This window comes from Malaclemys terrapin, chromosome 13, assembly GCF_027887155.1.
Source record: "Malaclemys terrapin pileata isolate rMalTer1 chromosome 13, rMalTer1.hap1, whole genome shotgun sequence".
Taxonomy (NCBI): domain Eukaryota; kingdom Metazoa; phylum Chordata; order Testudines; family Emydidae; genus Malaclemys; species Malaclemys terrapin.
Genome location: NC_071517.1, coordinates 36,644,939 through 36,671,029, shown reverse-complemented (window position 1 = coordinate 36,671,029; position 26,091 = coordinate 36,644,939). Strand labels below are relative to the sequence as shown.

The window sequence follows — 26,091 nt, the reverse complement described above, 5'->3', positions numbered from 1 at the left end:
AAGGACAAGTGCAGAGTCCTGCACTTAGGACGGAAGAATCCCATGCACTGCTACAGACTAGGGACCGAATGGCTAGGTAGCAGTTCTGCTGAAAAGGACCTAGGGGTCACAGTGGACGAGAAGCTGGATATGAGTCAACAGTGTGCTCTTGTTGCCAAGAAGGCTAACGGCATTTTGGGCTGTATAAGTAGGGGCATTGCCAGCAGATCGAGGAACGTGATCGTTCCCCTTTATTCGACATTGGTGAGGCCTCATCTGGAATACTGTGTCCAGTTTTGGGCCCCACACTACAAGAAGGATGTGGAAAAAATTGGAAAGAGTCCAGCGGAGGGCAACAAAAATGATTAGGGGTCTGGAGCACATGACTTATGAGGAGAGGCTGAGAGAACTGGGATTGTTTAGTCTCCAGAAGAGAAGAATGAGGGGGGATTTGATAGCAGCCTTCAACTACCTGAAGAGGGGTTCCAAAGAGGATGGAGCTCGGCTGTTCTCAGTGGTGGCAGATGACAGAACAAGGAGCAATGGTCTCAAGTTGCGGTGGGGGAGGTCCAGGTTGGATATCAGGAAAAACTATTTCACTAGGAGGGTGGTGAAACACTGGAATGCGTTACCTAGGGAGGTGGTGGAGTCTCCTTCCTTGGAGGTTTTTAAGGCCCGGCTTGACAAAGCCCTGGCTGGGATGATTTAGCTGGGAATTGGTCCTGCTTTGAGCAGGGGGTTGGACTAGATGACCTCTTGAGGTCCCTTCCAACTCTGATATTCTATGATTCTATGATTCACTTCCCCAGTGTCTGGTGGGGGGAACCCTGTCCCACCCACTATGCCAGGTCCCAACCCAGAGACCCTACAAAGAGCAGCTGCCTGCTGTGTCCCTTTAACTGCTCACTTCTGTTCCCTGGGCCACTTCCCCGCAGCCCCCACCCAGCTTTCCTTCACCCTTAGCTCAGGCTGAAGTCTTGAACTCAGTCCCAGCAGCCAGTAAGGGGCTCTTTCTTACTTCCCCCCAGCAACTGTTCCTTCTCACTCCCCTGGAACTGCTGCAACCAGCCAAGAGCACAACCTTCATTCCTCTGGCTCCAGCCAGCAACTGATTTTGCTCTGTCCAGCAGCTCCTTTTTATAGGAGCCTGCTGGACTCTGATTGCCTGTTTCCTGCAGCCTCTGTGATTGGTTGCTTCCCCGCAGCCACTCTAGGCAGCTTGGAGGACTCATCTCCTCTGCTCTTTCTTGGGGCTGGATGTGGTAGGGCAGCGAAGCCTCCAGCAGGGCCTCCAGGCCTGCTACAGCCCATCACACCACTCAGTGGGAGTTAGGAGCCTACCCTGGTTAGGTGCTATTGTAAATTCCACTACGCACCTATCAGCTTCTTTAGAGGCCTAAGCCCCTTGGTAATCCTGGCCTTGTGTCTACCCTGACAACTTCTATGGCTTGGGCTTCATATATTTCAGATATATGAAGGCTGAGATTTGCAAAGGAGCCTAGGCGATTAAGGAATGTACATCTTGGAGGACTAAGTCCTTTAGACTTCTTTGAGAATCCCAGCATCAGATGATAACAAGTACAGCCAGGCAGACGAGGTCAAGACACTTTGAGCTCCTGTGATCTAAGCTCAGCTATGCAACTATCTCAACTCTCCGTGCCTCACTTTCCCCACCTGTAACCTGGAGGATAATTACTGAGATTGGATGAATAATTCATAATGAATCATTCATTTAGAGATGATCCAAAATTCAGTTTTGTTTGAGCTTTTAATGAATTTTAATAGATCCAGGCAAATATTTGTCATATTTTCTTCAAATGGAACCTGTTTTCCATGGGAATGTAGGAATTTCCAGAGTCCAGCACCCTAAGTCTGACAGGGGCCAGAGCCAGATGACAAACACCTGCGGCCTAGAACAGTAGCTCGAGATGGTGGTGGGGGAGGTGCTCTAAGTGTAGCCAGTGCAACAGCATCTGCCTGAGTCTGCAGAGAGCCTGAGACAATTGTTCTGGGAGAGGGTATCTGCCCCAGGCATCTCCATGGTGGTTTGTCTCCCTGTCCATTTGTCTGGAGGACTCCACCAACCCCATCCCAACAGGGAACTCTGTGTGTGGGCCCAGGGAGGAGAGCACAGCAGTCCTGACCCCCTCAACAAATCAGATACACCCTTACTGGGGAGGTAAAAACTGGGAGGACCACTACTGCCCCTCCCTCTCTGTGGCCACCTGATCCCTAGAGGTGGGGGGAGGGTCACATTCTACCTCTTCTGGGAGGGAGCAGGGGATCCATGCCACTGTCCCAGCATCTCTTTGAGGGGCTACCCTGCCATTTCTGCTCCACTTGGAGCACAGGTCAAGGGGGAAGAGCTCCATACATGGCCCTGGAGTGTCTGAATCCAGCCCTGAGAGTTGGCAGAGCTTTATGGGATTAAATGTTCCTCTTTCCACAGGCTCCTGGAAACAGCCCTGCTCAGAGCAGTGACTCCTGGAGGGACCAGCGCCAGCTACTGTAGAGAGAGGGGTAGGGGACCCCCATATGGACAATTCTACATTGATCTCCATGTCAGGGACGTTCCCTGTGAGTGAGTGTTTGACTCGAGAACTGCTCCATGGAAGTTTAATTCATCTTCTGATCTGATGTAACTCGTGACCCATGCCAATGTCTCACCCTGCTGAGCTCTTTGTCTCAGCAATACCTTGTGGCAGTGAGTTTACCAGGCTAGTTGTGTGCTGGGCAGCAGCTACCTTGGAGGCACTCTTCAGAAGAGAGGAGCTGGGCCAGGCAGAGGCAGGACGAGGGTGGGGGCAGAAGGAAATGGTGGCCAGGGTTTGTCAATGGGGAGAAGGCGGAGAGGATGGGCAGGTGTCTGGAGGTGGGGCAGAAGGGAGCAGGGGTGGGGGGCTGTTCTGTGGAGCTGGGGAGCATGTCAGAGTTCTGAGTCTGAGAAGAGGAGGGGACTAGTGGGCAGAGGGGTTAAGCAGGGATCTCTGAGGAAGCTGAGTCAGGAACTCTGGGTGGGGAATTGGCTCTGGGCTGTGGGAGGGGTAATCTCAAAGAACAGAGGCTGAGAGGGTCTGTGGGGTGGAGGGTTGAGACAGGGGAGAGACGGTATTAGGGGCTGTGGGTGTTTGTTTGGGGGTCTGGGCTGTGGGAGGCAGAGGGAGCAAGACGCTCAGGGACTATAATAAGAGGGTTCAGTGGGTGGAGCATGCGGTGGGGGCTGGAGTCAAAGGGCCTCAATCTCCTCTTCCTTAGACCAGACATACTCCACTATAACAACCTGGATTTACCTTGGAGTGAGTGAGAGGGGAATCAAGCACATTGACTCCAGTACAGACACTCCTAATTTACACTAGGGTGAGTGACAGGGGCATCAGCCCCATTGACACCAGTGGAATTACTTCTCATTCTTCTTAAAATTGGGGTATTTCGGTGCTGATTTTTTGCACACAGCTAGAGATCAAACCAGGGCACAGATTCTCACACCAGGGTCTCCAACGCTCAAGGGTTACCCCAGCAGAGTGCAGACCAGCCAGCAGAAGTTTAGGGGACATCAAATTACAGTGTTATTAGTCAGAAAGTTTAGCTCTCCAGTTAGGCGCATCAGCCTTTGAAGTGTTTGGTGTCATGCCCAACGGATTACACCATGCATGTGCAGGGAGCGAGGATGAGCTGTGCGAAAGCTACCTTTGACTCACAGGACCTAAGTTGCTGAAGTGGGAATTCTCTGGCCCACAACCCTCCCCACCATGTGGGCTCTATGAGTTCAAATCTAACTGGTAACCAAAAGATGAAACTCAGAATAGACAGTGTCAGCCTCTGTCCAAAGATCTTTAATTTGGGGAAAATATCACCTGAGCACAGCAGACCATTCAGAAGATGCTGAAACTACTTTTGAAAGGAAAATAAATTACATATGCAAATGCCTGTAGGAAGGGGAGGATGATTAGGGGTTGAAGAATTGTTGGGAACAGTGGGAAAGGGATTTAGGGGCCCGTGACAGGAGGGGTCATTATAGGGAGAGGGATACATGGGGTGGGTTGGGGAGGGCTGGGGGCTAGTTGGAGTGAGAGAGGAGAGGTGTGGCACTGGGAAGGCAGACAAGAGGGTAAATGGTAGGGGAGTGGGGGAAAATAGGGGCAAGGGGACCTGACAGCCCTACATTCCCACCCTGAGTGTGTGCCAATATCTGGGGACCCAGCCTATCTTCAGGAGTCTGACCCCACACCTCTCAGAGGGATTGTTTCAGGCTGTATTCATCTTCTTGAGGTGTTCTCACTTCTCTGAGAAGAGCTCCTTGAGATGAATAGGACACTTCACTGAGCCTCCTATGCTGTAGATGGTTGTGTCCAGCTTTGTACTGCACTTACCAAGAGTCTCTGGAGCCAGAGGTGAGGGGAACCCAGACTGGCCAAGCAGTGCACACAGTACAGCTCCTTTCCAGAAAATTGTGGTGGCTCTTAAAAAAGCCTTTTGGTCCACTTGTCATCCATACCCATTGCTACCTACAAATGCCACAATGGCCACTAACTCCTACCAATAGTTAAAAAAACCTAGGAAAATAAATAGCAAAAAAAAAAAAATTGTTATCGCAGCATTAAGGTTTCCCAGTGACAGCTCGTGCCTTTCCAGAATTCAGAGTTCAGCAAAACTAAAGCTTCTGAAAACCAGGAAATACAGATGTAAATCTGCCCTCTTTGAGTGATGCCCCACAACACCCATAACACATATACTCACATTCTGCCTTTTCACTGCACTTGCCTTACACTCAAACACTGAGCCTGCACCCCTCACAGAATACCACACTTGGAAAATTTAACAACCACGTTCTACCCTCTTACATCCTCTTTACACACGCATACAGGATACCACCTAAACTTATACTTCATTAAATCCACAGCCTGCTCTCATATCCCACCTCACTACTGACTATACCCATGTAAAGAAGACCCCAGTGCTCTGCTACTGACACCACCTTCACAATTCTGTACTGAAAGCATGCAGACGGGAATCTCTAGGTACATGTGCACATCTTTATTTTGATCAGCCACATTTGGGAGGTGGGGGGGTGATGGGGCTCAGACCTAGATCTCCTATCACAATCACAGCTTTGTGATGCTCCTCAAACTAATCCCCAGATCTCCTCATATCACAAATACACCTCTGCCAACCTGCATCACCTACTGCCTCCACCGTTCAATACAGCTACATCTAACACAAGGAGCGCAGCTGTAGTACATGCAGATAATTTCCAGTGGTATTGCTAGCTCCAGGGGCCAGAGTGAAGGTTACATGGGCATGCACTTTAACTCTGTATTTCTTGGGTTTGTTTGAGTTATGCTGAACCTGACATTCTGGAAGGGCCCGAGATACCACCGGGCAACCTTACTTCTGTGTTAACAACGGCTTGCTTTTATTTTTTGACATTTATTTATGATAGATAGATAGATTCTTATCTAATTTACATAAGTGTAAATCTAGAGTAACGACACTGACTTCAATGAACTCAGTTTCACTTATTATTACTGTGAAACACAGCATTTTGCATAAACAGATAGCACATCAAATTCCCACGGAGACAATAATTCCATCAGCTGATTATACCTGTAAAGACGCACAGAAAGGGAAAAATCTGGAAATTTTATTTTTGGTGGATAATGTTCACTCAGTCAGTTTCCTCAGAGCACCTTTGATCTCCTTGTTCCTCATGCTGTAGATGATCGGATTCATCATGGGAGGCACCACGGAATAGAGCACAGCCACCATGAGATCCAGAGCAGATGTTGAACTGGAGGTGGGTTTCAGGTAAGCAAAGGCACCAGTGCAAACAAACAAGGAGACCACAGTGAGGTGAGGAAGGCAGGTGGAGAAGGCTTTATGCCGGCCCTGTTCAGAGGGGATTCTGAGCACTGATTTGAAGATCTGAACATACGACACAATGATAAAAACAAAGCAGCCTAAGAGTAAACACGCACTGAATGCAAGAACCCCAACTTCACTCAGATAAGAGTCAGAGCAGGAGAGCTTGAGGAGATGGGGGATCTCACAGAAGAACTGATCCACCATGTTGCCTCCACAGAAGGTCAATGCAAATGTGTTCCCGGTGTGTAGCACAGAGTAGAGAATACCACTGATCCAGGCACTGGCTGCCATTTGGACACAAGCTCTCCTGTTCATCACAGTCTCATAGTGCAGTGGTTTGCAGATGGCAACATATCGATCATATGCCATTACAGTGAGGAAAGCAAAGTCAGCCTCAGTGAAGAAGACGAAGAGAAAGACTTGAGAAACACACCCAGCATAAGAAATTGACCTGGTGTTCAATATGTAATTGGCCATGGATTTGGGGATGGTGACAGAGATGGAGCCAAGGTCCAGGATGGAAAGATTCACCAGGAAGAAGTACATGGGGGTCTGAAGGTGGTTGTTAAGGGCTACAACCATGATGATAAGAAGATTTCCCACCAGGGCTGACAGATAACTTACTAGAAACACCACAAAGTGCAAAATCTGCAGTTCCCGAACCTCAGAGAACCCCAGGAGAAGGAACTCAGTCACAATGGTTCGGTTGGACATTTTCCTTCGCAGTACATGATGTCCTGCCTGTGGAGGGAAGGAGAAGGGCAATGGTCAGATTAGAGTGACAGATGGAATGACCCCGATTCTCTCTCTGTAATATCTCAAGGTGTGAATGTCAAAGGTGCACAACGCTTATCACTTCAGCTCACTAGGAGCGGTGAGTGCTCCTTGACTCCGACAATCAGACCACTAGACCAGTGCATTATCACACTAGGGTAATTTGCATAACTCCCTTAAAGTCAATGGAGCTGCGTCAGTTTACACCTTCTGCCCAAGATATGGCTTGATAAAGATGCAGTATGAAAGAAGGAGCAAAATACCACACCAATCCATCTGTTCCGCACTGGAGGGTTGTCCTAGTGCTATAAACACTAGGTTCACAATTTGGGCATGAAACTATTGCTATGTCTACACTATGAGCCAGGGTTGGATTCCCCTGCTCATGTACACACTTTCACACTAGCTCTCTGTGAGCTAGCGTGAATACAAATAGCAATATAGCCTCTGGAGCACGAGTACCAGCAGCAGAGGCATGACTGAGACTAGTACAAATCTGCCTAAAACCAGTGGGTATGTACTTGGCATGGCTCACTCATGCCTCTGCTGCCACTACCCGTGCTGCCGCAGCTATACTGCTGTTTATACTTGATAAGAGCTAGCACAGGTACATGAGCAGAGGACTCACACCCCCACTCGTATTATAGGTGTAGCTTAAAATACTAAAATGCCAGCACATCCTGATTTCCACTTGCCAGGGAAATGCAACTGACTCCCCCAGCATCCTAAGTGGCAGCTTGTCTGTAATGAGTCCTGCCCAACTCCACCCAGATGGCCTGCCACCTGATTACATGTTGATTTATGGCACCAAATCCCAGCATCACTCAGTTACTGCTGGGTTGTATTGTTTCCCTCTGCAACTCTGTGTCTGGCTGAGTGGTTCAGTAGTACTCAGGAGATTTGGGTTCTATTCTTGGTTCCGCCAGACCTTCTCTGTGCCCTCAGACAAGGCTTTTTCCTCTCTCTGTGCCTCTGTTTCCCCTCCCACCTATTGTCTGCCTTGTCTACTAGGACTCTTTCAGGAATGGGCTGTGTTTTATTGTTTACAGCGTTTGTGCTCAGCTGATAGAAGTGTTGTACACTGGATATGGTGCTAGATCAGGAGCTCTGTGTTTTAATCCTATTGACCCCTCTATAGCGATCTATCCTCTCTGTCAGGATAGACAGGCTTTGACTACTTGGTTCAACTCTGACCCTTGGTGTAAAGGTGCTAGTCTATATAAAACATATTCTGGGGGCTATCAGCTTTGCTGCTTACTCAGTTTTACAATCCCACAGCTTCCCTTTGATACTGAAATGAAAATGGATGTAATAGAATGAATGGGTTTGAAATTACAGTATTATTGGACAATATTAGTGTTCCCCACTCTTTCTTAACTGTAAGTTTCCAATTTTCTGCTTAAATTGTTTTCAAAAGGAAATTGGGATTTTCAATTAATTGGGTTTTGAATTAATCATAGATTCATAGACTTTAAGGTCAGAAGGGACCATCATGATCATCTATTCTGACCTCCTGCAGGCCACAGAACCTCATCCACCCACTTCTGTAATAGACCCCTAACCTCTGGCTGAGTTACTGTAATCCTCAAGTCATGGTCATCAAATTTTCATAGAAATCCTCAGCTATCTTCATATATGAAAACTGAAAAAAACATTTTTGGGGGGTGAATTTAGAATGAAAATTTTCAATTTGCTGCCATTTTTAGCTGAAAATTATTTTTATTGGTTGCCAAAATTTGAAAATTTGGGGATTTTGGGGACTTATTTGAAAACTCATTTTTTCTGATAAAAAAAATTCTGACAGACTCTAGATGTTTGAATTGATAGCAAACACCAGGGCCGGCTCCAGGCACCAGCTTGGCAAGCAGGTGCCTGGGTCAGCCACTTCGGAGAGGGGCGGCATGTCCAGCTGTTCGGTGGCAATTCGGCGGACAGTCCCTCACTCCTGTTCGGAGCGAAGGACCTCCCGCCGAATTGCCGCCGCAGATCCCGCGATCGCGACTTTTTTGTTTGTTTGTTTGTTTGGCTACTTGGGGTGGCCAAAACCGTGGAGCCGGCCCTGCAAACATCTAACAGAGTTCTATTTGTAATTCATATTTATATTCTTAAAATTGCCCTGTATATTAATATCCTGACATATTTAATTGAAAGAGCAAACTTACTGTGTTGGTCTCTGTGGATTTTTTCCCAAATTGCGAAGCATTTCAGTCTCCAATGCTAGGAATCATTGGTGTCCCTTTGCTTGATTTCCTATGTTGCTGGGTCTCTCTGCAGTTCCTAGCAGACAGGGATCCAATTCTCAGATGGGTCCTCCCTGCTCCCCTCCTTGGGCAGGCTTGGCTGAGAGGTGAGGGACTAAATAGGATGAGGGACTAAAAAGCCCCTCCCAGATGATCCTGACTTGTATAGGATTCAGACACGTTCACAGCCTATGATGCACCTGCTCCGGGGCTAAATAGCTGAATCTGGTCTCCAGGGCTGTCAGCCCAGCTCTGATCACACCTCAGGAACAAACTATGCTGACAACCTGCCTTAACTGAGCCTAATTCTGCAGAGGGGAACAGCACCCACCCTGGATTGCACACGATGGCAGCATCCCTGGAAGAACACTTGGGTAAAAACGTGGAAGGGCTGAGGCACAAAGGGTGTCCCAAAGGGATTGCAAATACGTTGATTTGTAGCACAAACATGTGACATACAATGGCTAAAAGTCTAGTGGCACCAGAAGCCCAGCTGACCTGGAATAGCCTGTTTCTTCACTAACTCCACATAATTACCACTGGGGGAGCAGAGAATTTTTTCTTGGGAAAAAAAGTTCTTGGGATGCAGCCACCAGAGGAGCCAACAGCTGAGGCTGCCCTGCGTGTTAGAAGTAGATCACTAAGAGGTACCCAGATGCAAACATTAAAAACTAAGGACCAGACCATGAGCTGGGGTAAACTGATACAGTTCCATTGACTTCAGAGAACTAGGGATATTTATGCCCACTGAATATCTGGGTACGTCTATACTTACCCGCTGGTTCAGTGGCAAGCAATCGATCTTCTGGGATCGATTTATCGCGTGTTGTCTAGACGCGATAAATTGATCCCGGAAGTGCTCGCCATCGATGCCGGTAATCCTGCTCTGTGAGAGGAGTAGGCGGAGTCGACGGGGGAGCCTGCCTGCCATGTGTGGACCTGTGGTAAGTACCTTTAAGTTCGAACTAAGATACTTCGACTTCAGCTACGTTATTCACGTAGCTGAAGTTGCGTATCTTAGTTGGAACTGGGGGCTTAGTGTGGACCAGCCCTCTGCCCTTTGATTTCAATGGTGCTATGGCTGATTTACACTTGCTGAGGATTTGTCCTGTTGACTCCAATGAAAAAACGGCTGATTTACAGCAGCTTGGAATACAGCCCATTGATTTCATTGGAACTATGGCTGATTTACACCTGCTGGAGATCTGCTCCATTACACGGTTTCAAATCCATATTCTTTGCCTCAGAATCGGAATGGAACAGACAAAGGTTCCTAACCAGTCAGAACTTTCTTAGTTCTTTGTCTCATGGGATTAATTACAAGAGTGTAACTTTTAATGGTGGGGGAGTGATTCATTCCCACGAGGACAGAACTTCGGAGGAATTCAGTGTTGTGGAGATTCTCTCCCCCTGATATTCAACTTCTATTGTGATGAATGGACCAACTTTCTTTCTTTCTTTCTTTCTTTCTTTCTTTCTTTCTTTCTTTCTTTCTTTCTTAGCAATTACATTTTTTTTTCTTATTACAGACAACACTAAACTAAAAGGCTCATTAGGATTCAGGTGCAATGCTGCATTACATTTTTAAAATGTTTAATTCACACTGGTTGTAGATGTGTCAGAGAGACGGAACAAATATGAAGGGCCAGATCCCTGCTGGTGTAAATCAGTTGTGGCTTCATTGGGGTCAATGAAGCCAGATCCCGAGCTTTAATAAATCAGCCCCATTAAAGTCAATTAGGCCAGATGTCCAGCTGGTAGATATTGGCATCGTGCTATGGTGCTTTTCCAATGTACATAAGCTGAATATCTGCACTGTGGTGCCTAGTTATGTTTGTTCCTTTATCTGAGATTCTCATTGCTTAACAGCACAATCCTATTATAATGCTCATAGAATAATCCAAGTTCATGGTTAACGGACAGAAATCTGTGAGATCTGTACCCAGCCAGTAAAGAAACAGGTAATTGTTATAGTGACATCCCAGCACCACTATAACTAAGGTTGTGTCATGTATTCCGTTCAAAGGTCAACTTTTCTATCAATATATTCAGTCTAATTCCTTTGAAATGTGATGTGCCTCAGGAAGCTGCAAAGCAGAGTTAGTGACCCAAATTTGGGGACATCTGAGCTAGGGGTTGCGAAGATAAAAAAGTTTCCAGAGTGTTTTTTTTTTCCTCAGAGCAAAAAATCAAATTACTGGTGTGATGCGGGTCAAAATGGTCTAAATCTGTTGAGTTCTACCCAAGGCAGTGCATGGAATTAACTAAAAATGTGGGGGACCCAAACTGAGAATGGCATTTAAGAAAAGGTTCACTCCTTACAGTGTGCATGTTTTAAGATGTGGATGGTTACTTTGATATGCCTCTTGGGAGACTAGGGGGGCATTAGTGATCAAGATTTGGGGTCATTTGACTGAGGGCTTCCCAATGTACAACTCCTCAAAGAAACAGTTTCCTTCTGCTTCTTTGAACTGTTAAACTGAGAGGAATTAATGACTGGATGAATTGCAGACCTCCTTGAGACTACTGGTTCTGAACTCACCCTCAAATTAACACCTTGAATACTGTGTGCAGATCTGGTTGCCCCATCTCAAAAAGGATATATTGGAATTGGAGAAGGTACAGAAAAGGGCAACAAAAATGACTAGGGGTATGGAACAGCTTCCATATGAGGAGAGATTAATAAGACTGGGACTTTTCAGTTTGGAAAAGAGACGATTAAGGGGGGATATGATAGAAGATTATAAAATCATGACTGGTGTAGAGAAAGTGAATAAGGAAGTGTTATTTACTCCTTCACATAACACAAGATCTAGGGGTCACCAAATGAAATTAATAGGCAGCAGGTTTAAAACAAACAAAAGGAAGTACTTCTTCACACAACACACAGTCAACCTGTGGAACTCTTTGCCTGAGGATTTTGTGAAGACCAAGACTATAACAGGGTTCAAAAAAGAACTAGACAAGTTCATGGAGGATAGGTCCATTAATGGCTATTAGCCAGGATGGCCAGGGATGGTGTCCCTAGCCTTTGTTTGCCAGAAGCTGGGAATGGGTGATAGAGGATGGACCACTTGATTAACTGTTCTGTTCTTTCCCTCTGAAGCACCTGGCATTGCCCACTGTCAGAAGACAGGATACTGGGCTAGATGGACCCATGGGTCTGAACCAGTATGGCCGTTCTTATGTTCTTATAACTAAGGATAAGTTAATGACAAGCTCCCATCCATGTCAGAAGGTATTTTGGGCTGAGTAGCTGGAGGATGCTCCAATTTCTGAATCCTAGGTAGTAATTTTATTTTGGGGGGAATGTAATCAAAGTCTTTGGGGGGGGGAGGGGAAGTTAGATGTGTGAGTCGTTCCTGGGAGGGGAAGGGTACTGGGGGGCAAAGGAGTGGGGGAATGGAGGAGAAGGATTTAGGACTGCAGTGAGGGATTATGGGAAGGGGATAAATGGGGATGGATGGTAGGGAAAGGGAGGGAGTTTGGGGGCTCAGGTGAGGGAGGTGTGAGGGTGAATGGAGGGGTGTGACACTGGGCTGGGGAATATGGGAGTGAGTGGCAGGAGGACTGGGTGAGAATAGGGGTATGGGCACCTCTAAGTCCCACATGCTCCCCTGCCATGTGTGTGCCCAGATCTGAGGGGCCCTTGAGCCTCTAGGGGGGTCTGAGCCCCTGTCCCTCCCTCACTCATATGAGCTGAAATGGGGGGGGGCTTTCCCCTTTGCGGTGTGTGAGCCTCTCTCGCTGCCCCCATGTGTGAATGTTCAGATAGACATGCCCTCGGTGAACTAAATGAGAGTGTTGCAGGAGATGACCATTGACATATTTGCAAACAGCTTCATCTGTGTTGCTGGGGGAGGGAGGAGAGACTCCAGGCACCATCTGGCTCCTCAATTGCACTGAGGTTCCTTCAAGATCTGGAACAGAGTTCACTGGAGCCTCAGCATGGGCAGGTTTGGAGGCACGCAGCTCCTGCCCAGCCCACAGTACCCTGATGTGCTTCTCCATGAGGGCAGCATTTACAGGCAACTCTGCAAGGTGTCTCTCATGCCCTGCTATGTCCTTGACCGCATGTATTAAATCCGTCTCCGGTGGCTAGTCCACAAAGAGGATAGATCTTACTGCTGCTGCCACCTGAGGCATTTGTTTGGTTGAGTGCAGATGGTAGAAGCATAGACCTAGGGACTGATCAGGGGGTTAGACTAGATGACCCTTGTGGTCCCTCCTAACTCTATGGTTCTGTGATTCTAAGAATCTGAGACTTCCAGCTCCTAAAGTGCCTTGCGACATTGATAACCCCTTCCTAAAGTTATACAAGGCTATTTTCAAGTTTAGTGTGATAGTAAAGAGACACGTTTTATACACTTCATTGCACAGAAAAAAAGCCTTTGGGATTCATTCCATAAATATTGCTAATGATCTAGCTGCCAAACTGCTGTTTCTCAGCTACCTCAAAGAGGTTCCCATTTTATCTCTTCTGGCTGTGACTGCTTTGACTGCAGCAGCTCACCAGATGTCCCAGTGTTGCTCTGCCACTTACATCCTTCCCTTCTTGTCTGGAGCTGAGTTTGCCATTGGTTTGCGGCATATCTGAGTCCTCTGTCTATGTCCCAGGTGTCATCAGCTAGTTATGAAATCTAAACTGCTGTTGCCATCAGTGGGAGGCTAGCCTGGTATATTAGGGCTGCAGGTTTTGGCTTAGTGTCCATCCAGGCACTATAGCTGCTCCACACCTAGATGGTGACTCCTCCAACTCATCACCAAACTGCTCTGCCATATTCTGCAGGGTGGCTTCACTGGAGGATAATCTGGGAGAAGAGAGACCCTGGATTAGAGAAGAAAAATGTCCTCAATAGAACTCTCTGTAAATGGAACCCAGTGACGTCACAGTGAAACCCAACAGTGCAGTCCTTAGGAGTTCTCCTGCCCCTTCACTTGTCACCAAGTGCAATGGTCTGACAGTGGGAATGGAGAAAGGGTCTCTGCAAGCAAAGACTTCCATGGCTTCCTGAATAGAAGGGTGCCATAGGCTCATGCTGAAGGGCCCAGATTTAATCCCCGATGGTGTCTCTATGTGGCAGTGGTTTTACTTACCCATGATTGCAGGCTGTTTTCCTGGCCATGTGTGGGGGCATTGCTTCTGGCCCTCTCGGGATTGTAGCAGCATCACCCACATGGGGACGTGACATATCCAGGGCAATTGATCAGCTCCCTTCATTACTATACCCTACGAAAGCCTGGAAGCAATGTCAGTGGGGAGGGAAGTGTGACCTGAGTCAGCCCCAAGCCTCTAGCCTCTGAGCCACAGGAGATCTCTCTGCTGGACTAGCAGAGGGTCCTGTATGGTCTGTGTGAGCTACACCCCAGAGTGTGCCATGGTCACATACAGAGATAAATTCCCAGCATGTCATAGCCCCTGCAGTGAATCCTGCTCCATAAAGAGCCATTAAAGGCCTCAGATCCTCTGACCTGATAATGAAGGGGCTTCCCTGAGCCATGGGACCCCAAAGATTCTCAAGGGCATTTAGCTGCCTTGGCTACAGCAGGAATCTTACCTTCCCCTGGGCTACTCACCCCGTCCAAGGGTTTGAAGCCTGGCTCTGGGCAATCTGACAAAGGCTTGTGCCCTGTAACTTTTAAGGATTTGGAGGTATCTTCTCCAAAGGGCAGAGAAGATCCTTCCTGCAGGTGGTGCAGCTGGCCATCTATGACCCACCGCTGTCCATCAGCCAGGCTGGGCTGGTCCTAGCCTTCTCCATGCTGGGAGAAGCTTCCCAGATGATGAGGACAAGGTGAGAGGCTGTATTAGGCTCAGGAGATTGGGGGCAAGACCCAGGGCCTCTCACCTCTTGGCCCCCAAAAGTCACTCCCGCCCCATTCAGTGGCCTGGGCACAGGGAGGAGAATGACTCAGAGCAGGGGCCATGGTTAGAGATGAAGTGAGCTCCACAAGCAGGATGGAGCCTGTTCATCTCCTGAGCAGCTCAGAGCAGTTCAGAGCCAGTTCTGCAGCCAGGCTATTTAATTACAGCATGGCAACAGCAGCAGGACAAACTGACAATGCTCATGCCAAGGGTGGGGAACTTCCCCTGTGCCCTCGGCGAGCCTTTCTCACCCCTCTGGGCCTCAGCCCACTTTCCCATGGCCTTGTGTACATCTCATCAGAGCCACCATCCAGAGCCGCCCTGTGCCTGGCAGCCCTGGAGGCTGATGATTCAAAGGGCCATAGAGGCTGATCAAGCTGGGCTGAGGCACAAAAGCGGGGGAAGCTGCTGGCTGGGGAGAGTTGGGAGATTCAGTCAGAAGGGGCTGCAGGTCTGCTCCCTTCCCAGGGCTGCCATCTTGGGGCTTCCCCACTAGTCGCTGGGGGACACTTGGGAAAGGTCTCAACCTCGCACATCCCCCTTCACTGCTGCCAAAAGCCCTCCCAATTCTTCAGCTGGGGGGGCGGGCAGGTGAAGGAGAGGAAATGGGGGACCTGAGCTGCTTCCCCAGTCAGATTTGGAGGTAGAACAGCTCTCGGAGGCGACCGAGGGGAATGGGCTATCGACTTTGTTCCTTACTCAGATTAACCATCCTGTAAGTATCCCTTTGAAACAGAAATAAATATGCAATAGAGCAAATGGGTTTGAAATTGTGGTGTTATTGGATGATATTTCTGGCTTATGGCATCTGAGAACTAAACAATTTCAGCTGAAATAATAACAATAAAAAAGTTTTTCAAAGAAAATTATATTTTGAAAACCCAATTTTCCTTTGAAATATTTCAAGCAGAACATACTTGACCACCCCAGCTGGAAACTTAGCTTTAAACCAGGGTGGGGAACATTAACGTTGTCCAATAATTGCACAGTTTCAAATCCAGTCACTCTATTGCCTCCCTGTTTAATTCTGTTTAAAAGGGATATTTGCAGGATGGTTAAACTGAGTAAGTAACAAAGTCGATAACCCACAGCACGTGTTTTAAACAAAGTAGCATCTTTAAACTAGGGCACAGAGAGTTCATGATGGCAGAGTTTTTTTCATTGATCAAGAGTCTACATTCATGGACAGGCTGGGACACTATTCACACCAAATGATATTGTCATAAATGGAGTTACTCTCCCCACCATTTTGACTCGGCTTTGAAACTGTACACAGATTTCAGAAGCCCTGGGAAACAAAGGTCTAATTACACTTTTAGCAGGCACATAATGGTTGTTAAATGTGCTTTTGGCAGATGGAAATCCCATTGGAGATGTCTACAGACCCACTTGGATGTCAATGTCATCAATGCTGTCCATATTACTGTGGCTTGCTGTGCTCTTCGCAATCATTGTGAAGCCATTTCCCCCTGAATGGATCTATGACAGTGAGGGGTTGCTGAATTGGTACACTCAGCCAGACAGTGCACCTACCACAGCTGGTGCCAGATGCACCTGGGCAACAGAAGTCAGGGATGCTTTGCGCTCCCATATCATGGACTTCCAGGCCCAATAGAAGAGGGGGAATAGTGCCTTTATGAATGTGCTTGTGGGGGATGGGGATGGGGCTCACTGATTTGGATGGGGTCAGTGCTTGGAGACGGGTGATAGCTTGATTGCCATGCAATGTACTTATGAATGACTTGACCACTTATGAATGGAGGGGTGTGGTTTCATAGTACGGATTCATATAAGGAAGTGAGTGAAGTGTGGATCTCTGTACCTAACTGTATAGAGGAATGGTGTTTGCTTACTAATTCCTAATTGTCCCTGATCATGTTGTGATGGGTTGGATCACAGAAACCCCCTGGGGAGCTGCCACCCAATGTGCCAAGACTAGCTCTGCTCCTGCTTTCCCTGCCAGCTTGGGAGCCCAGCACCCTCTCTTGCTGAGCCAGACACTGCTGTCTACTCCAACAAAGACCCAGGGTCTGAATTACTTGCCCCAAAGCTGCAGGTTTACCTGAAAGCAGCTTACAGAAGTGTTCCTGTCTTTAACACTCAGATGCCCAACTCCCAATGGGGTCTAAACCCAAATAAATCCATTTTACCCTGTATAAAGCTTATACAGGGTAAACGCATAAATTGTTCGCCCTCTATAACACTGATAGAGAGATATGCACAGCTGTTTGCTCCCCCAGGTATTAATACATATTCTGAGTTAATTCAGAAGTAAAAAGTGATTTTATTAAATAAAGTAGGATTTAAGTGGTTCCAAGTAGTAACAGACAGAACAAAGTAAGTCACCAAGCAAAATAAAATAAAGTGCACAAATCTATGTCTAATCAAACTAAATACAGATAATCTCACCCTTAGAGATGCTTCAGTAAGTTTTTTTCCTCAGAGTGGACACATTCCAGGCCTGGGCACAATTCTTTCCCCTGGTACAGCTCTTGTTCCAGCTCAGGTGGTAGCTAGGGGATTCTTCATGACGGCTCTCCTCTCCTTTTTTATTCTGTTCCACCTCTTTATATATCTTTTGCATAAGGCGGGAATCCTTTGTCCCTCTGGGTTCCCACCCCTCCTCACTGGAAAAGCACCAGGTTAAAGATGGATTCCAGCTCAGGTGACATGATCACATGTTACTGTAAGACCCAAAGCCTTCTTCCTCCCAGCCTGACTCACAGGAAGGCCAGCCTGCAAACAGAGCCATTCAGTCAATTGTCCTGGCTAATGGGAGTCATCAAGATGCCAAACCACCATTAATGGCCCACACTTTGCATAATTACAATAGGCCCTCAGAATTATATTTCATATTTCTAGTTTCAGATACAAGAGGGTTACCTTTATACAAATAGGATGATCACACTCAGAAGATTACAAGCTTTGTAATGATACCTTACAAGAGACCTTTTGCATGAAGCATATTTCAGTTACATTATATTCACTCATTAGCATATTTTTATAAAATCATATAGACTGTAATGTCACACATGTGTTTACCTTTATCATTTTAAATACACACTGTATGTTGTGATGCAGTGATAGCAATGAACATTCTTGATGAAATTAGAAGCTTTATTTATAAACATGTATTAGCAAAGTACAACATTCACTCATTGCCAGGCAGGCCAGCCATTACCACAACACCACACCGGTAAAAACAGCACCTTACAGAAAAAGGAAAAAACCAACAACAACAAAGTGCATGAACAAGGGCAAACAGTGCAACCACATAGAAAACAGAACCCCCCTACTGTTGCATGTCCCCTGGCCCCTGATCTTGTTTCCCTTCTTTCCCCCTTTTCCACACACTTGGCGTTGGGGGCATCCACAGAGGAGGGGGTCAGGATGGGGAAACTGCATGGGGCTAAGCTGCCCTGTCCAGCTGCTCATGGGGCCTGTTTGCATGGGCCACACAGCCACGGAGTATTCCAAGCTGTTTCTGGACTGCATCCCAGGATACCACGCAGGGGACTCGGGCCTTGGTGAGAGTGATGCAGCAGGAGCTGGTACTTTTGCAGCCATTATTGATGTCAGCCGCTCAAACCATTTTCTCTGCTGAGCTCTGTTCTCCTCCCTCAGCTGCCATTGCTGTTCCTGGAACTGCGAAGCAAGTGCCTGCTCCCACTCTGAAATCTTGTCCTCAAGCTGTGTAGCCAGCCTGAACCTTTCCCCTGGCCTCTTGCCATGCCTTTTCTCCAGCCATAAGTCCCTCTGTTTTTGGTACCAGACCTGCTTGTTGGCCGTGGCCACAACTTTATCCATACGTTCACCACAGAAACGCTTCCTCTTGGAACTGTCCATGAAGGTACGATGGGCCAGGCTTGTACTTCACTGTGGGTGAGCTGTGGAGGTGTTACAGCTGTAGAAGTTGAGGGGCTTGGAATAGGACAAGACACGGAGGGGTATTGTCTCAAATAGCTCAGTGCCGGAGCACAGAAAAAAATCCTAGTGGAATTTCAAGGACATAAAATGTTACTTTTCCAAACTGAGTTTCAGGATATTGTGAGAGGGATGCTTCAGTCCACAGAAGGTCCCTGGACACAGCCTGATTAATGGCAGTGAAAGATGTGCAGAGGCAATGGTAAGTTAACAATTCAAAGCTGTTTTTTTGTTTTCTAAAAATTACAGACTATTTGGATTGGGGAGGGGGAGGGGGAGGGAGAGAGGAGGCGATCAGTGGCCTTGCTACAAAAACTTTTTCTGTCATTTCAGGCTTTCCACATTTTGGAGGACATAACTGTTTTTCTGGTGCCCGACTGGCAAAGGGAGATGTTATTCCAAGCTGCTGATGGGAAACCTGCAGCATATGCAGCCAAAACATTCAAATGTATAGTGACTAAACAGCACATCTATGAGTGGAGTGGCTTAGCCAGCTACCAATGTGGCCATGGAAAATATGCCCTTCCCCACAAAGTGACTACCTATTTGGAGTTCCTGCTTCAGGGAAAGCTCGCATCTATCAGCACCTGAATTCATGAGGGAATCAACAGGATGTTGTATTTGCTCCCTCATGGCTCAGCTGATTATGATTGCATGCAAACACCCAGAAATCCACAGCCATCCCCCTTACACCTCCTCTCCTTTCCCCCCACGGCACATTTTGGGACACATTTTCAAACCCTGTTTGACTTTGGGACAAATGATTTTGTCACCTGTGGACTGCACGGACTGCCTCTGACTGAAATGGACTAGGTTTGTGAAAGGAACACATTTCCACCTCCCTCCTCCCCAAGTTCACTATTTCCAGTCGGCTCGTTATCCCCCGGAGTGGTTACAGGCGTGGCAGTGTAAGATTATCATTTTTAAGAAACGGGAATGGCCCTAGCAAAAATCTGCACTCTTCCAGTAAAAGGTCACTTTCAAGGCATTTTTACTGTTTTCATTTTCCAATGGCCATTTTAAACTCCACATGGTAGCGGGTGAGAGAGGGATGGGAGGCCATGCTGCTGGCATACAATCTGCCATTAATGGATACATGCTGCTATCAAGGGTTTCTCATAACTTTTGCATTGTTCCACATTCTGTATCCACATTCTGCATTTGCATTGTTCCACATCAATGTATCTCAGCTATATAATTACATATTGTCTCATATTTGTCTGCTGCAGGTTGGGCGGCGGGCTGCTCCTCAGGGCAGGCATCAAACAGCTCCTCCAAGTATGCGTGATCATTCTTGGTACTCTTACTAATGTCCACTGTTTTGCCAGCCTTGCACCAGAGATTTCCCAAAATCTGGCTGTGCTCCTGTGTCCATGAAGCAATGCACTTTGCAAGAGGCTTCTTCTGGTCAGTCTCCATTGCAAATACAGAAGGCTGTCTACTGGGGTGCTTGCAGATCGGCATTCAGAAGACAAGGGAAGGGTTAAACACTGACTCACAATGTTGCTGCAGTACACCAAGGGAGGTTGCTTCTGTTTTCACTGGAGTGGACTGGAGATTCTTGGGATAAAGAGAAGAAAGGCCCTTGGGATTGTGGCATACTTTTGGCGGACTCCCAGGACCTGAGCCAGTGTGGAGGGCTGTGTCTACACTACAAAGCAATAGGGCTTGAACCCTTGGTCTGAGCTTGACTTGAGCTTGGACCCTCCAGACTCACAAGGTCCTAGGACCCTAGGTCTGAGCCTGAATCTGAAAGATTTTTGTGAAGACGGAAGTGGGGGTTGGGCTCAAGCCTGAGTGTGAGCCCAGGTTTCCATTGCAGTGAAGACATATCTTATCTATCGATCTATCTAATCTCCTTTTTTCTGTCTTACATTTAATATGCACAAAGATACTATAATAATTATAGTAATAATAATAGTAATAATAATAATTAATAACAAATAGGCAGATTCTGTGATCCAGGGCACCTTTAGACACAGTCAAATCCTTGTGTGGATGACAGACCATTGGACAAATCTAGATCCCTTTGAAGCGAATGGCTAAATCCCACTTGTTATGGTTAGCTGTACCTCTGCCCTTTCTCTGGTCTCTGAGCATACCCCCTCTGGTCTCTGCCTCATGCCTGCATCTCTTTTAGGATTGAATTACATGGTTCTTCCACTCTTAAACTGGGTCCCTGGCTACAGCACCTTGTGCACCAAATGGGATTTTTCAGCAGATCAACTGTGTTTGGTACCTGCAGTTCTTCCTCAGGAACTATGACCGGTAGTAAGTTGAGTGACCAGACAGCCTTCTCCAAACAAAGATTGATTTATTTATCACAGCCAGACAAAGCATAACATAAGAGGAAATATTACATAGCAATTCCACATTTGTCACACCAAAAACTTCAATGGAATCAAAATTGGGCCTCATTATCCAGGGTCAGATTGTCTTTAGGAAACATGAAAAACCTTTCTCTTCAAAAAAGCCTTTCCATCATAGCAAGGATGATGCAACATTTATTTATTTATTTATTTATTTATTTATTTAGATAAAGAAATACTAAAAAGACACCTATCTAAGGCTCTAGTTGCCCTAACCCATAGTTAATAACACAACAAAATCCCAGAAGCATTAAAATGATCATTTCAGCAGGAAATCAGCTATTCAGACAGCTACAGAGACTCTTTTCTGCCCCTTCATCATTGTTGGAAACAAAACTTGAGCTCTCTCAGAAATCCCACCCAAGAGTTGATGACATTAACACACCCAATATATGAGAAAAAAAAATGAGATCCCTGTCTAATCAAACACACCCCACTCTCTCAAACTTCCATGTCCAAGAACACCTGGAACAAGGAAAGCAACAAACCAATAAACAAAACAAAACAAACAAAAAACAAAAACAGAGACAATGAAGCAAATAAAACCTCTCAGATCCCAAGCAGAATTTTATCCCCCCAAAAAGAAGAAGAGCCAGAGGGACTCCATGAAGTCTACCTGGGACCTAGCTATGGCTACTCATTTTATGTGCAAGGGGCTTAGATAGCATGGTGTTCCTGTCAACAGAAATCCCTTAGATAAATAGATTCTGATCTTATTTACTCTGGTGTAATTCTACAGTTACTCCAATGACTTGAGTGGAGATAGTCTGGATTTTTACCATTATATAAACAGATTGCATGCTACATTTTTATGGAAAAAAGTTGTCATGAGTTGAATATATCTACAAAGAAAATCAGAATAAAATCATGATCAAGGGAGAAAGACAGACATTTTATTCTTGGGTGAATAACCTCCACACAGTCAGTTTCCTCAGTGCAGCTTTGATCTCTTTATTCCTCATGCTGTAGATTATTGGATTCATCATTGACAGCACCACGGAATAGAGAACAGCCACTACAAGATCCAGACCTGAGGTTGAGTTGGAGGTGGGCTTCAGGTAGGCAAATAAGGAAGTGCAAAAGAACAAGGAGACCACAATGAGGTGAGGAAGGCAGGTAGAGAAGACTTTATGTCGGCCCTGCTCAGAGGGGATTCTAAGCACTGTGGTGAAGATCTGAAAATATGATACAGTTATTAAACCAAAGCAGCTTAAGTCTAAACATGCACTAAAGGCAAGAACCGCAATTTCACTGAGATATGAGTCAGAGCAAGTGAGCTTGAGTAGCTTTGGGATTTCACAGAAGAACTGGTTGATGATGTTGGACTGGCAGAAGGGTAAACTAAAGGTGTTCCCAGTGTGCAGTGCAGAGTAGAGAATACCACTGGTCCAGGCACTGGCTGCCATTTGGACACAAGCTCTCCTGTTCATCATTCTCTCGTAGTGCAGTGGTGGGCAAATGGCCATGTATCGGTCATATGCCATGATAGTGAGTAAGGCAACATTGGTTGCAACAAAGAGGACAAAGAGAAAAAGTTGGGAAATGCATCCAGCATAGGAAATTGACCTGGTGTTCATAAGGGAGTTGGCCATGGATTTGGAGATGGTGACAGAGATGGAGCCAATATCTAGGATGGACAGATTCATCAGGAAGAAGTACATGGGGGTGTGAAGGTGGTGGTTGAGGGCTACAGCTGTGATGATGAGAAGGTTCCCCACCAGAACTGCCAAGTAAAGCACTAGAAACACCACAAAGTGTAAAATCTGCAGCTCCCAAACTTCAGAGAATCCCAGGAGAAGGAACTCAGTCATGGTGGTTCGGTTGGACATTTTCTTCCTCAGCACATCAAGTCCTGCCTGTGGAGGGCAGGAGAAGGGCACTGGTCAGGATTAGACTGACAAACTGAATTGCCCTGATTCCCCTCTCAGTAATATCTCATTATGTGAATGTCAGAAGTGCACAGCTCTCCCATCACTTTCATTGACTAGGAGTGGTAAGTGCTCCTCCCCCTACAAATCAGACCATTAGTCCTCCACGTTATCACACGCGTGTAAATTGGCATAGCTCCCTAACAGTCAATGGAACTGTATCAGTTTACACCATCTGGGGATCTGGCCAAGATGTGGCTTGATCAAATGCAATATGAAGGATGGAACAAAGTACAACCCAAATCCAACAATTCTAGCCAAGACGGTTCCTCTATTGTGGTAAACAGCGGGCTCACAACTTGCGCATGAAACTAAGATCCTAGTAAGCCAACACACCCTGATTCCCACTTTTCAGAGAAAAATGCCATAGACTCATCCAGCCTCCGAAGTGGCAGATTGTCTGTCATGAGTCCACCCCAACATCACATAGACAGCCTGCTACTTGCTTACAAATTGATTTATAGCAACACATACTGGCTAGATTCCATCTCTGTGTAATTAAAGGCTAGTAGCACTGTTCAGTTACTTCTATGTTGTACCAGATAACTCTGTACAACAAGTTTTCAGCTGAAACCTTTTGATTGCCAGAAATTGAAAAAAAAACCCACCAGGTTTTCAGTGAAAATTCAAAATTTCCCACAGGGGAAATAAAAATCTTACCAGTCATAGATATTTGATCAAACTGGTAATAAAATTCTAAGACTTCAGATGGAAATTCGTATTTAGCTTCTTAAATTTTCCCTGTATATTAACCCCAAACATATTGAATTGAAAAAGGACACTTACTGTGATGCTTTTGTGAAATTTGGCACTACTTGTGATGCATTCGATTCTCAAGCGTAAGGATTGCTGGTCATTAGCTATCATGTACCCATCACTGTATTATCCAACAGCCATTTCAATGTCCCTTAGCTGGATTTCCTTCTGCAGTTCCGAGCAGACAGGGATCCAGCCCCAAGGGGGGACTCCCTGCTGTCCTCTTAGGGGAGGCTTGGGTGAGAGGCGATGGACTAAATGGAATTGGGGACTGAAAGCCCTACCCAGCTCTAGAGTTGATCCCGGCTTGTGCAGGCATCAGACACGGTCACAGCCCAGAATGTATCTGCTCTGGGTCTAAATAGCTGAATCCGATCTCCAGGGCTGTGAGCCCACCTCTGATCTTTGTGCTTTGTTCCAGCTGGGCCTTGAGTGGGCCTGACTGGTATATAAGGGCAGTCAGCAGCGAACCAGCTGAGCGGCGAACAGCAGAGGCTAACAGCGGGAGTTTGCCTGGGAGTTCGCCTAGGGAGAGCGCACTGAGGCTTTCATCTGCAGGTTTCTCCGAGTAGTTCCTGCAACAGTTGAGGAAGCTCTTAAGAGGACGGTGATATGGAAGGTGAGCGATCAGCTGTTGTAACCTGCACAGGTTGTGCCATGTTTGTCTTTCTTCCGCAGGACAGAAGCGACTTTGTCTGCACAAAGTGCAAGCTGGTCTCCATATTGGAGGAGAAGGTTCGAGGGCTGGAGAAACAAGTATCAACTCTGCGTTGCATAAGGGAAAATGAAGATTTCCTGGACAGACGTCAGGAGATGCTTCTACGGCCACAATGTTCTGAAGATTCAGAGCAGGCGCAGCAGGGACAGAAGGATTGTGAGGAGGTTTGGCAGCATGTGACCTCCAGAAGAAGAAAGAGGAGCGTCCATGCACCAGCAATGGAGATACAGGTGAGGAATCGTTTCCATGTTCTCTCTACAGGTGCTAATGCGGAGAGTGGACTAGATGGCCCATCTGAGGGAAGAGAGCAGAAGGAGACTCCACCGATTGGAACACAAAAGATGCACTGTCCTAGGGATGGGGGTTCCACGACCACCACTCCCAAGAGGAGGAGGAGGGTGGTGGTGGTCGGGGACTCCCTCCTCAGGGGGACTGAGTCATCTATCTGCCGCCCTGACCGGGAAAACCGAGAGGTCTGCTGCTTGCCTGGAGCTAGGATACACGATGTGACGGAGAGACTGCCGAGACTCATCAAGCCCTCAGATCGCTACCCCTTCCTGCTTCTCCACGTGGGCACCAATGATACTGCCAAGAATGACCTTGAGCGGATCACTGCAGACTACGTGGCTCTGGGAAGAAGGATAAAGGAGTTTGAGGCACAAGTGGTGTTCTCGTCCATCCTCCCTGTGCAAGGAAAAGGCCGGGGTAGAGACCGTCGAATCGTGGAAGTCAACGAATGGCTACGCAGGTGGTGTCGGAGAGAAGGCTTTGGATTCTTCGACCATGGGATGGTGTTCCAAGAAGAAGGAGTGCTAGGCAGAGACGGGCTCCACCTAACGAAGAGAGGGAAGAGCATCTTCGCCAGCAGGCTGGCTAACCTAGTGAGGAGGGCTTTAAACTAGGTTCACCGGGGGAAGGAGACCAAAGCCCTGAGGTAAGTGGGGAAATGGGATCCTGGGAGGAAGCACAAGCAGGAGAGCGCAACAGGGGAGGACTCCTGTCTCATGCTGAGAAAGAGGGACGATCATTGAGTTATCTTAAGTGCCTATACACAAATGCAAGAAGCCTGGGAAACAAGCAGGGAGAACTGGAAGTCCTGGCACAGTCAGGGAACTATGATGTGATTGGAATAACAGAGACTTGGTGGGATAACTCACATGACTGGAGTACTGTCATGGATGGATATAAACTGTTCAGGAAGGACAGGCAGGGCAGAAAAGGTGGGGGAGTTGCGTTGTATGTAAGAGAGGAGTATGACTGCTCAGAGCTCCGGTATGATACTGCAGAAAAACCTGAGAGTCTCTGGATAAAGTTGAGAAGTGTGAGCAACAAGGGTGATGTCGTGGTTGGAGTCTGCTATAGACCACCAGACCAGGGGGATGAGGTGGACGAGGCTTTCTTCTGGCAACTAGCAGAAGTTGCTAGATCACAGGCCCTGGTTCTCTTTAATCACCCTGATATCTGCTGGGAGAGCAATACAGCGGTGCACAGGCAATCCAGGAAATTTTTGGAAAGTGTAGGGGACAATTTCCTGGTGCAAGTGCTGGAGGAACCAACTAGGGGCAAAGCTTTTCTTGACCTGCTGCTCACAAACAGGGAAGAACTAGTAGGGGAAGCAAAAGTGGATGGGAACCTGGGAGGCAGTGACCATGAGATGGTCGAGTTCAGGATCCTG

The 26,091-nt window shown here is 46.9% G+C and overlaps 2 protein-coding genes across 2 annotated transcripts; both read right to left on the bottom strand.

Moving 5' to 3' along the window:
• Nucleotides 1–5,640: 5,640 nt before the first annotated feature.
• On the bottom strand, nucleotides 5,641–6,555 carry LOC128847315 (olfactory receptor 14A16-like). The gene has a single exon (XM_054046710.1). It carries the CDS (start codon nucleotides 6,553–6,555, stop codon nucleotides 5,641–5,643), a length of 915 nt encoding a protein of 304 aa, XP_053902685.1.
• Nucleotides 6,556–21,907: 15,352 nt separating this feature from the next.
• LOC128847343 (olfactory receptor 14I1-like) lies at nucleotides 21,908–22,849 on the bottom strand. Its single transcript, XM_054046734.1, has one exon. It carries the CDS (start codon nucleotides 22,841–22,843, stop codon nucleotides 21,908–21,910), a length of 936 nt encoding a protein of 311 aa, XP_053902709.1. The 5' UTR covers nucleotides 22,844–22,849.
• Nucleotides 22,850–26,091: the final 3,242 nt, after the last annotated feature.

What these genes read in the sequence shown, in the direction of transcription:
- LOC128847315 (XM_054046710.1), bottom strand. Translation starts at nt 6,555, where the DNA reads ATGTCCAACCGAACCATTGTGACTGAGTTCCTTCTCCTGGGGTTCTCT.
- LOC128847343 (XM_054046734.1), bottom strand. Translation starts at nt 22,843, where the DNA reads ATGTCCAACCGAACCACCATGACTGAGTTCCTTCTCCTGGGATTCTCT.